This window comes from Oratosquilla oratoria, chromosome 6, assembly GCF_046742065.1.
Source record: "Oratosquilla oratoria isolate Oo_2021 chromosome 6, ASM4674206v1, whole genome shotgun sequence".
NCBI classification, from domain to species: domain Eukaryota; kingdom Metazoa; phylum Arthropoda; class Malacostraca; order Stomatopoda; family Squillidae; genus Oratosquilla; species Oratosquilla oratoria.
Window position 1 is genome coordinate 33930237 of NC_134782.1, and position 12227 is coordinate 33942463.

Genomic DNA, 12227 nt, shown 5'->3' on the forward strand with positions numbered 1-12227 from the left:
TCACAACTATGGAGGATATTTTTTTGCATAAATTACCAATGTAATGATCAACTACGTATTTTTTATGTTGTTTAAGTACCGTTGCAGATGATTTATTGGCGGTGTTTAAAGTAAGACAAACAATCAGTGAATACTCAATATTTATGAAGTCGAAGTCCAAGCCAATTGTTCACTACAACTAGTATATGTATGAAAATCCGAAGGTAGCACTAATTTTCCACTGCATTTTGTATGTGGTGCTGAGAATTATGAGTATTCATTCGAAATATGAATAATTTTTAATAATCTTGCAATATGCAAAATACTGTGATTAGATACACAAAAGACTGAGACTTCGAAGAACTATGAGACAATGTTTACAAACATGTATGTTGTCATTATACAGTCTGCAAGCTTCAAACGCCTTACCAGTCTTTTACTGCAGATACATTTATCAGTGACCCGCCTTTCAGCTATATACAACAATAATTGATATTATATACGTAATCTTTTCTTATTACCTGATCAGAATTAATTATGGGATTTCACTAAACTAGAGCATTAAACAAAAATTAATTATATATAAACCTAATTCAGATCTGTCCATATACATATGTATTTTGTTTTAGATCATATTACAAGAAAAAACATTCTATCTAATTATGTTTTCATATAATTCAAACATGTGTTAACCTTATTTTTGATAGCATATATCTAGGGTTGTAGTAGGACTAAAATTAGATGGGGGGCAAGAAGAAGTCTTTGAGTTCATCGTAGAAATCAAACATCGAAATAGATTCTTGCCTGTATATGCCTAGTTCACCTGGAATTGGTAAACTAATGGTGTAATTTTTCCAGAATTTATGTCTCTCATGGAAAGTAGTGTGGAAGGAAATGACATTCGTTGTAAAGATCAAAAGGCAAAGTTAAATGAAGATCAAAATCCTACACAAAATTCTTCATACAATGCAATTGATTCAGTTATGCCTGAAAAAGAAGTTCAGTGCAGTACTGATATAAATGATTTAAGTACAAGAGATAAAACTGTGAATGACTGTGCAGTGACAGTTGACTCAAAGGAAGATATTATTGTTGATCACATAAGTGATGCAGATGATGGAAGTCTATTGAAAATAACTTTAGATGGTATACCTCAAAGCACAGGTTAGTTTAAATATATTATATACCTTATCATTTTGATGCATGTATGATGTTCATTCTTATTTCCATTTTTTAATTGAATTGGTACCTAGATGTGAGCATTACTGTCACAATGTATACAATACGGATTATACACCACAGTCAGTTGCTGTGGACTGTGGTGGGTTTTGGCAGATGAGCTGCCACATTGTTATGCAATGTATAGGTACGGGCACAAAATTTTCATTTTTTTTAACTCTTAAATTATTGTTGCATATGAAAGGCAATTTTATTAGAAACAAAATGCTTTTTAAATTTTTGAAATAGCTAAAAAAATAAGTGAGATACGATTTTTTGAATTATTTTTTTAGCCCGCATTTTTGGCTGGACTTCACCATAGCAAAATGTTAGAATTAAGGGTGGTCATTTGTAAAGATTTCGGTAAAGAAATACATGTTAACTCTAAACCACTGGTCCAATTTTATTAAAATTTGGAATATTTGGGTTTTAAGGATCAACAAATCACATGAGTATGTCAAAAACAATGCAAGACATCTCCATCATACCATATTTGCCTTTTCATGGCAACCATGAAGTTGTCAATTTTCAGATTATCATAAATAAAATCCAAACCCCTGGCCCAACTGACATGCAACTTGGCATTTTTAGGTTTTATGGGTCAATAAAACACCTGAGTATGTCAATAACATTGCAGGACCTTCTTCTGACACCATTCTTACAAATATCTATCACGTTGCCATGGCGACTGTTGTCAATTTAGAAATAATCAATAAAATCCAAACCGCTGGCCCAACTGACATGCAACTTGGCATGCACAGGTTTTATGGGTCCAAAAATATCTTGAGCATGTCAAAAACAATGCAGGACTTTCCTCTTACACCGTTCTTACTGACACCTATCATGTTGCCATGGCAACAATATGTCGAATAGGCATCTAAGCTTCAAGAAACTTAGATTGCATAACTGCGCTATTACCAACGATTTCAAAGTTGCTCATATCCGGTAGAATAGAGGCTAATAAACAACATTATTACATTCAATATTAAATGATTTAGCTTCTTGCCTTTACACTTTTACTCGGAAAACTAATTTGCCAAGGCTAATATAAAAAATTGCGTTGAAACCGGCAAGAATTAGTAAAGTTTTGAAGAACTGGGCATAAACTTGTTTAACAACAAGATAATTTTAATACCCTGCGGATGTGCTGAACGCTCCAAGCATTCAAACTAAGCCAAACAAAAATCAAAATCCAACGGGGCGCAAAAGATGGCGATATCGGCGCCGCGCATGGTTTCGCGCGTGACCATATGCCTACATGTGATGACCCTAAGCTCAAACATTAAGTGATCAACGATCTTAAGCTTCTCATTTCCGGGAGAAAATAAGTTGATAAACATGTTTATGTAAATTAAAATAATATTTAGTGATGCCTTACCTTAATATTTTTACTCGGAAAACTATGTTGCCAAGTTTGATAACCAAATTTCCGTTTAAATCGCTGAAAAATTGTTTCTATTTTAAGAATTGGGCATACATTTGCAAAACAACAAGGTAATTTGAATATCTTGCGCATGCGCTGAACGCAGCAAGCATTCAAACCAAGCTAAACAAAAGCTAGTGGGCCGCAAAAAATGGCGATGTAAACAGTACATGGTCGACAGTGGTGCCGCGCGTGGATTCGCGCGTACCTACAATGTATGAGATGCCTTCACTCTTCCCTTCCTACATGTGGTACCCTGATGAATAAAGAACTCTAAAATACCATAATCTTCCAGGCTTATTTTACAGATTTGTCAATTATTGTAAAGTTTTCTCAAAGTCCCATTTCATGACCATTCATGTTTAAACACTAATAATTTTGTGTTGCCATATTATAGAGCCAATTTATTAATATTATTGCCTCCAATTTTATTAAGTAAAAAACCCACATCCTCACAATGGCTGGCATCAGTTCTTGGGACCTCCCAAAGATCTCACCAGAAAGAAAATTTGAGCTGTTTTCTGTGTTGTATTGATATGATTGTTTCTATGTCACTAGCTTAAAGTAGTAGAAGGAGAGCATTTACTGGCTGTAATTTTTTCATACATACATATATATACCAACAGCCATTTCCCCTTTACAAGGGAGGTAGCCAAAAAACAAAGGCATAAAGTCCACTCCCACCCATTTATCCCTACATACTCTACTCCCATTCACCCCCATCCCTCCCTCTTATCTTGACTCTACCTGGATGACAGGTCATCCTTGCATCTCACCCATTGCCCTGGATCAGAAGCAGTGTAGCAAGACACATACTAGGAAAGATATAAGAAATAATTGAAATTGAGAGCTCCTGTCCATATCTATCTGTTTCATTCTTGAGTGTCCTCTCAAGTCTATCCATCTCAGCAGTCTTCAATCCACTGTATTCAACAGCACTCTTTCCACCACTATTCTCTGCCTTCACATTTTTCACTATCCATTCCTGTAACACCTATCATATTTCCAAAACACTTCATCTTAAATATTTGGTATAAGTTACAAGTTACTAATTTTGAATGTCGCCTTGTAATTAGGTGACTGATTTATAGAATATGACAATAATGTTTACATGTGTTGATTCCCAATTTTTTTCAGGTGTGCTCTTCATAAGATGTAAAGGAGATGGAGAACGTACCAATCCAGACAAGGTACTGTATAATATGTCTTCAGTTGAATAATCTATGTCACCAATGGAGACAGGGATGCCCCTTCATCCAAGAGGTGCTAAAATGAGAGGGAAACAAGGGTGATGGATGAGAGTGGGTGCATGCCTTTGGCTTGCCTACCTTCCTTATATGTGTATGTATATACTGGATAGCCATTTAGAAGAAATATTATATATTTCATCAAAGAAGATGACATTTAGAGAATCCAACCCCACAAAAAAAAAGTCTAATAGGCTAGATACAAAAGCTGTAATTGTAAAATCCTACTCAAAATACTATTAGATTGGTCCCATAATCCACCCAGATGAATTAGTAAAGGTTGTTGTTGTTGTTGTCGTTCCCTAGACTGTCTGTCCGAGCAGTCCCGTCTCCCCAAGGAATGCCACAGCCGAAACTGGGTTTTCCCACAAATCCTTTATAGAGTGTATGTTGTGTTGTTTGCATGCATGATTGTGTATAATGCAGTCTTCCATTATGTGTTGTATGGTATGGGGTGAAGTGTTATATCCTGGGCAGCTGTTCACAATGCGGTCATCCAGCCTCTTCTGGTAGCTTAGAAGTGCTGGGTGGTGGCCGCACCGCAGTCTGGCCAAGTGGACTCTGTCCTTTCGTGGGAGAGAGGATTCAGAAGGGTGAATATCAGGGGGTCTGGCATGCAGCAGTGTGTTGTCTTTCAGTATGTTAATGGAGCGGTGAGTGATATGATTATGAATATGTTTCCGGAGGCTGGTATTTGGTGGTTGTGGAGGAAGAGAAGAGAGTATCTGTGTGTGATACAGGTCTTTGGGTGTTGTTTTAATGTTTCTTGGTGTGTGAGGGTGTTATGCTATGTAGTATTTACCTAGTTGTAATATACGGGAGGGGAGCTATGCTCGTGGTGACCCGTCTTTGTATTTCTCCGCATCAAGTTTTATCTTAAAATCTTGTATAGTGTTTGCACATACTGTTTTGTTGTCTAATTTGTTCCATGTATTAATCGCTCTGTGTGGGAAACTGTTCCTTTTCAAGTTTTTTCTATAACTATCCTTTTTCAGTTTTTTTTCGTGTCCTCTCGTTTTACCGTTGTCCCACACTAACAGGTCGTTCCTGTCTAAAACTTCCATTCCTTTCATTATTTTGTAGATAGCCAGCAAATCTCCTCTTTCACTTCTTTGTTCCAGAGTTGGTAGGTTCAGTTTGGATAGTCTTTGCTCATATGTTAGTTCGGCGAAAGTCGGTGCTAGTTTGGTTGTCGCTCTTTGTAATCTTTATAGTTTCTTAATATTCTTTTTGGTACTGGGTGTCCAAAGTGATGCTGCGTACTCAAGATTTGGTCTTATTAGTGTAGTTAGTATTTTCTTTATCATTTCTTCATCCATATAAGTAAGTGCCACTGATTGACCTCAATAAATTGTAGGTTTCTCCTAATATTTTATTTATATGCTTATCAGGTTTCATGTCCTTTCCAATCATCACTCCAAGATCTTTTTCAGAGTTTGCTTTTTTATTTTTCTTCTCCAATTTTGTAATCTTTTGATATTCTGTTTTTACTCTTTCAAGGGTTTTAATTTGATCACTGATTTCTTTTTGTGTTACGTTTATTTCTTTCATTGCTGGGGATAATTCTCTCTATCTACACTGTTAGGCGAGTTTTCTATTGTGAATACTGATCTGAAGTGGTTGTTCATAATTTCAGCCATTTCCAGTTCTTCTGTATATTCCTTTTGATCTTGGCGTAGTTTTTCTATTTCTTGTTTGTTTTTCAGTTTTCCATTTACATATTTGTAAAATAGTTTGGGTTCTTCCTTACATTTGTCTATTATCTTTTTTTCATAATTCCTCCTTACATCTCTGCGTATTTTTACATATTCCTTTCTTAGTTTGATGTACGTTTGCCGTTTGCTTTGTTTCTTATATCTTTTCAACTTTTTCCAAGCTTTGTCTCTTTTTTCCTTAGCTTCACTACATCTTTTGTTGTACCAGCTCTTTATGTATGCCTTTTCCATTTTTTGTTGTGGTACATATTTGTTCACTCCTTCATTATAAATTTCTTTTAATATGTTCTATTTTTCTTCTATCCCTGTATCTTCGTTTTGGAATTTTTCCCAGTTTGTATTGCGAAAGAATGTTTTAAGTTTCTCAAAGTTTGTTTTGTTATACATACGTCTTCCTATTCTATGTTTATCATTTTTGCTTTGGTCCATTTGTTCTTTCAATTCCATTTCTATTAGTACATGGTCACTTTTTCCTATCGGAATTTTATAATAATTTTTTTCAATAATCTCAGGTTCTGTCGTAAGTATTAAGTCCAATTTTGAGGGTTCTTCATTTCCTCTGTATCTAGTATTTTCTTTAATCCATTGGGTCATTATGTATTCAATGGTCAAGTCAAGGAGTACATTGCCCCAGTGTTTCTCTCCCCCCTTCACTGTCATTTCTTCCCAGCATATTTCTTTTGAATTAAAGTCACCCATAATTACTGTATTTCCTCCATCTTTCAGTGTTTCAATTAATTCATCTTTTGTATCTTCTAGTAACTCGGAATGATCCCTTTCTGTCCAGGCTTGTGTTTTAGGAGGTACATATACCACTGCAAATTTTCTTTTCTTCATTTGTTTACCTTCGACTTGTACTATAATTTATTCTACATTGTTTTTTCCTTCAGTTATTTTAGTTACAATCAAATCTTTCTTGGTCAATGTTAGAACTCCTCCGCCCTGTTTGTTCTTTCTATTCTTTGTCCAACAGTTGTATACACCTTGTCCTACAGTGTGGGGTGTTAGGGTGTACTTTAATTTGGTTTCTACAATTCCCATTATGTCTGGTTCTTCTAAGACTAGATAATCGTTTAATTCTTTTATTCCTGAGATTGTAGCAGGTGTGATGTGTTTGTGGTGGCTGCGGCAAGTGTTTGTGTGCCTCTCATGTCGAGGTGGTCCTTGACTTTGAGGACTTTTGTTTCATGGTGTAAATGGTCTGTAGGTGTTGTATTTGTGCAGCCTGTAATTGTTTTTAGGGCTTTGTTTTGTATGATTTGAATGGTGTTGTGGTGTGTCTCACTGAGATTAGGAGCCCATGCAGGACTCGCATAATTCATCACTGAGCTTATGCATTGTTTGTATATTGTTGTATAAGTTTCTTTGTTTGTCCAAATGTTGTTCCAGTGATTGACTTAAGTAAATTAAGTCTAGGTGTGCATTTGTTTTTTATGGTTGTGATGTGTTGTTTGAAAGACATGGATGTATCGTATGTTACACCAAGAATTTTCGGTGTGTTTGTGTGTGGTATTAGAGTGTTGTTGATGTAGAGATGAGGTATGTATTTGTGTTCTTTTGTCCAGTTGGTGAGAAGTGTTGCTGTAGATTTGGTTGGAGCTATTTTGAGTCTGTTTGTGATGAACCATTTGTTGAGTGTATCAAGGTATGGCTGAATTATTTCTGCAGCTTTGTCTGTGTTACGATGTGTGCATGTGATTGTTATGTCGTCTGCATAGGAAAAGATTTGTATTTCTGAGGTGTCTGGTGTGGGTAAGTCATGCATGTATAGATTAAAGAGCGTGGGGGATAGAACAGAGCCCTGTGGTACTCCATTCTTAATGTTTCTGATGTGCGATGATTGGCCATTATATGACACATAAGCATTTCTACATGCCAGATAATTGGCCAGCCATCTTTTGGTGTTATTGTGCATGTCTGTGTTATATATTTTATTTGTTAGGTTGTGGCGGGGGATAGCATCAAAAGCTTTACTAATGTCTAATGTTATAAGAAGTGTTCTGTGGTGGGGCCTATCTGAATTGATGCCATCTAAAATTCTTTGTGTGAGGTTTATCAGAAAAGTGTTTGTGGAGTGTAGTGGCCTAAAACCGTGTTGTGAGTCAGCAAGGGGAATAGGTGGTGTGACAAGTTGAAGTATTAGGCGTTCAATGACTTTAGAGGGGGTGCAGAGAAGTGTGACTGGGCAGTGCGATGTTGGGATTGTTGGGTCTTTGTTTGGTTTTGGAATGGTGATTATTTTATCATGCTTCCAGATGTCGGGTATAGCTGTAGTTTGCAATGTTTGTGAGTGCGTGTATACCTTGTGGTCCAATGTGTTTTAGGTGGATGTTACTTATGTTATCAGGGCCACAGGCAGATGAGTGCTTGAGATTATGTATTATGTGTTTTGTCTGACTGTCTATGAAGGGTGTATAGTCTGAGTCTGTGGGAAAGTCTTTCTTACGTCAAATAGTGTGTCGGTCATCAGGGTGAGAAGTGAGATGGCTTGTCTGTGCAAAATGATTTATGTGTGTGTTTGCTTGTTGTCTGTTTGAGGGTAGATTGTCTGTTGTGATTATTGCTGCGTGAGAGCGTGTTGTGTTACTGTTGGATAGTGTAATGCTGTTGAGTGTTTTGCTTAATTTGCTGGTGTTTGTTTTGTGATCAAGTGTATTGATAAAGTTTTGCCAATTTTGTGTTTTTTGTTTGTGTATTTTATTGGCAATCACAGTGTTTAGTGTTTGTATTTGGTCTGCTATGTTTTGAGGGATAGGTGTGGGGGTATTGTGTTTAAGCGTGTCTCATTGTCTGATGAGGCCTTGGATTTCTGGTGTGAAGTTGGGGTTGTGTGATTTTCTGTTGCCTCTAGGGATGTATCTCTTGTCCGCGTTTTGTATGATTGTATTAAAAGTGTGCACAGCATTGTTTATGTTTGTGATTGGTGTACTGTTAAGTGTTTCAAAATGTTGTTCTGTCTCTTTAGTAAAAGCTTCCCAGTTAGCTCTCTTGTAATTGGTGTATGTGTCTGTGGCCAACTGGGGTGCATCTTGTTTTGGTGGTGATGATGATTGGAAGGTGGTCAGAACCAAGGGTTCCGACCACTCTCCATGATATTGTTGGGGTTAGGCAGAGGGAGCAAAAGGTGATATCAGGAGAGGAGGGAGTGTAGAGGGCTTGGTGTGGGATATGTGTATGATTATGTGTGTTGTTCATGATAGTCAATGAGTCCAACTGAGTCTGTATATCAAGCCCTCTGTCTGTGTCAGGGCATTGAAGTCACCACCCATGATCAGGTTGGGGATTGAGGCTAGTTGGCTAAATTGAGGTCTGAAGGTGTTTGGAACTGTGGGGGATGATTGGGGGGGAATGTACATGTTAACTATTGTCAGTGTTGATTTGTTGCCTGTGCGGATTCGAATGGATTGGATTTCTGTAGTGTTATCTGTGGTAGGGAGGAGAATTTTGGTTGTGGCACTTGTGTCCACAAAACAGATGGAGTGGTGGATCAGGGTGATGAGTCCACCGCCATTGCCGTCAGTCCGGTCTTGTCTGATGGTGGTGTAATTATGAAATGATGGTGTTTTGTGTGAGTGTCTTAGTTTTGTTTCTTGTATAATTGCAATGTGTATGTTGTGTTGTTTAAGAAAGTGTTTGAGTTCATGTTTTTTCGTGTTAATACTGTCAATGTTGTGTTGTAATATGTTGATGTTGTGTGTTCTGTATGTGTTGTATGTTGCTGTTTGGGGTTGAGGTTGGGGTGTTAATGGGGAAGGTATAGGATCTGGGTTAGAGGGGGGGAAAGGAGAGATTGGGGACAAAGGAAGGGGAGTACTGATTGGGGATAAGGGCAAAGGGAAATTGGGAGTGGGTAAGGGTGCTGGCTGTGGTTGGGGAGGTGGGAGTGGGGTTACTGGAGGATAGGTAGAACACGTCCAAGTGTTTGTTTAATGGTTTGTGTCAGCAAGTGTTGTACAAGTGAGGTGGGCCCAGTTTTTGCACATATTGCACTGAACTGAGCCCTTTGTCTGTCTGCTCGAAGTAATGGGTTTAGAGCATGTTGGGCATGTGCATTTTGTGGTGGGCCCAGGATTGCTCTCTACATCTCCGGCTAAAAGTAGAAGAAGAGGGGTGATCGCCGGAAAATCACCCCTCGGTGCAGAAAAAACGTAACATTGCATGTTGAGATAAAGAATTGTGGTACTCCCCAAGGCAGTCGTAGCTCCTCTTGGGGATCGGTGCCACCTGCATAGAGCTGGTGGCTAGGGCTGGTTGCCGCCGTTTGGCCCCCAACTCTTGGGGTTGGGGGGTGGTCCCACGACGTAGACGCTGCGGCTCCAGGACCTGAAATTGAGAGATCCTGTCCATATCTATCTGTCTCATTCTTGAGTGTCCTCTCAAGTCCATCCATCTCAGCAGTCTTCAATCCACTGTATTCAACAGCACTCTTTCCACCACTATTCTCAGCCTTCACATTTTTCACTATCCATTCCTGTAATACCTATCATATTTCCAAAACACTTCATCTTAAATATTTGGTATAAGTTACAAGTTACTAATTTTGAATGTCGCCTTGTAATTAGGTGACTGATTTATAGAATATGACAATAATGTTTACATGTGTTGATTCCCAATTTTTTTCAGGTGTGTTCTTCATAAGATGTAAATCGGTTGCTATGGCCTCTGGTTTGAGAAAAAAAAGTTGTCTCATGTACACAAGTTTTACATTTCACTAAAATTCATTATCACTATGTATAGTGTTATATCAATAAAAGAATATAATATGAAATCACTAACTGCCTGAGGCAAAGAATTTTGCTTAGGCTCTATTGTCAGTATTTACAGGTAGATATGTATGACAATTCAGTATATGAGGTAGGGACTTAGCTAACTTCCTTATAAGGTGGAAGAATCCTTTGGTATGTAAATAGACAGATAGTGTATGAGATGATGATACAACTTTCAGAGATTAGAGTTATACAATTTCACCCAATGATGTAAAGTGAAGGAATGATACAGAATTAGAAAAGAGGAAGGTTAGGGCATGGCTGGATGGTCAGAGTTTAGGAAGTATGTGGGAATGGAGATGTGAAAGAGGTAAAACAAGACAGAAAAGGTTGAGGAGGAACAGATGGGTTTGGCTCAGCAACTATGTATAGTATATTATTTCACTGAGTGAGAAGTCAAAGCCCCACTGGATCAAGGAAGAACTTAGATGAGGATGATAGAATATCTATGAATGAAGTAGGGTGGAAGAGGTTTAAAATTTAAGAGTATTTTATAGGAAGAAGGATGGGGACATTAGTCATAGATGAAATAAGTTTCAAATAAAATTGTGATTATCTATTTCATTTTTTAATGTATCTTTGTACCCTTCTTCATGGATTTTGATATATATGAATTCATTTCAGATCACAGAATGGTTTTCATCTGGTTTCCTAACAAGTAATAGAATATATGCAATTAAAGAAGATGAACCATTTCTTCTTAAGCTTTTCACAAGAAATCATGAAGCAGCTAATCGAGGGATTCGAAAAAAGGGAGGCCGTAAGGTAATTCAGATGCTGCTTACTGTATTTTTTTCCTTAATTATCATATGACATATTAGAGATGATGTGGCCCGAAAATATATTCTTTTCATCTAATTCATGAATCATTCTGTATGGATGAGTGTGGAGGTCATCATACAGTGAAGTTGTGGGTATAAACCAGCTCCGGCCATCAGCCCTTGCTGTGGAAGAGCTGTGCCTAATTGCATTGCCTTTGATCCAAGCAGTGTGACAGGGGACAGGGAGATCTTTCATTGTCAACATGCTGAGGTGGGGGAAGTTGATTGGGTTTTAGTTGTGTAATTCTACTTCCTGCAATAAAGTATGTAATTGTATACAACATTGCAGTATACGAGGAAAGACTAAAAGCACTGGGTCTGCCAGCTTTGAAAAATCAAAGAGAAAGAGGTGATATGATTACAATTTTCAGGTCACTAAAGGGGATAGGTTGCATTGACAGAAGAGGTCATGGGAGCAAATTAAGAGAGACCTTATGTCTAAAGGATGTGAAGAAATACAGTTTTCCATGTAGATGCAGAAATACCTGGAATAGCCTAGGAAGTGACATAGCCCAAGCTCAAACAATACATGAGTTCAGATCTAAATATGATGATTGGAAATCAAGGATATAGATTAACCTTTTCAAAATGAGTCAAATTCTCATGCACAACACTGGATGCCTGATGTACAATGATTTGATGATGTATCACAATACTCATGTTATAAAATATAAAGTCACTCCTAATTTACTCATTCTCTTTTACTCTTGAGTAATTATAAACACAGAAAATGCAATAATGTCAGTTCATAGAATTCAGGGGTCACTCAGCTACAACTACAAAATAAATATAATCAGGACGCCAACATCAGCATCCTTGTATACCCACTCGCATTTTATTATCATATGGAAGAGGTTACGTTGGAACCGTACATGAATTTGAGGCTAGGTAGGATAAGTAATTAGAGAATAGGAGACAGGATCCAATGAGTGCTGCTCCTTTTCCTGTGTGCTACAGTTAGGTAAATACAGTGGTACATCAATTTAATATGAATAGATTTAAAATTATCAAGTTAAAATGGCACCTACATTTAGGACCATGAATAAATTTAAAACAAA

General features: G+C 37.4%; 1 protein-coding gene across 1 annotated transcript in view; it reads left to right on the forward strand.

The window, feature by feature from the left end:
* Positions 1–416: 416 nt before the first annotated feature.
* The window catches only part of LOC143026376 (uncharacterized), a 23417-nt gene continuing 11606 nt past the window's right edge, over positions 417–12227 (forward strand). The window contains exons 1-3 of the mRNA XM_076186644.1: positions 417–1143; positions 3758–3810; positions 10973–11113. Coding sequence (XP_076042759.1) covers positions 843–1143; positions 3758–3810; positions 10973–11113 — 495 coding nt within the window. The 5' untranslated portion in view covers positions 417–842. The remainder of the gene's footprint in view (positions 1144–3757; positions 3811–10972; positions 11114–12227) is intronic.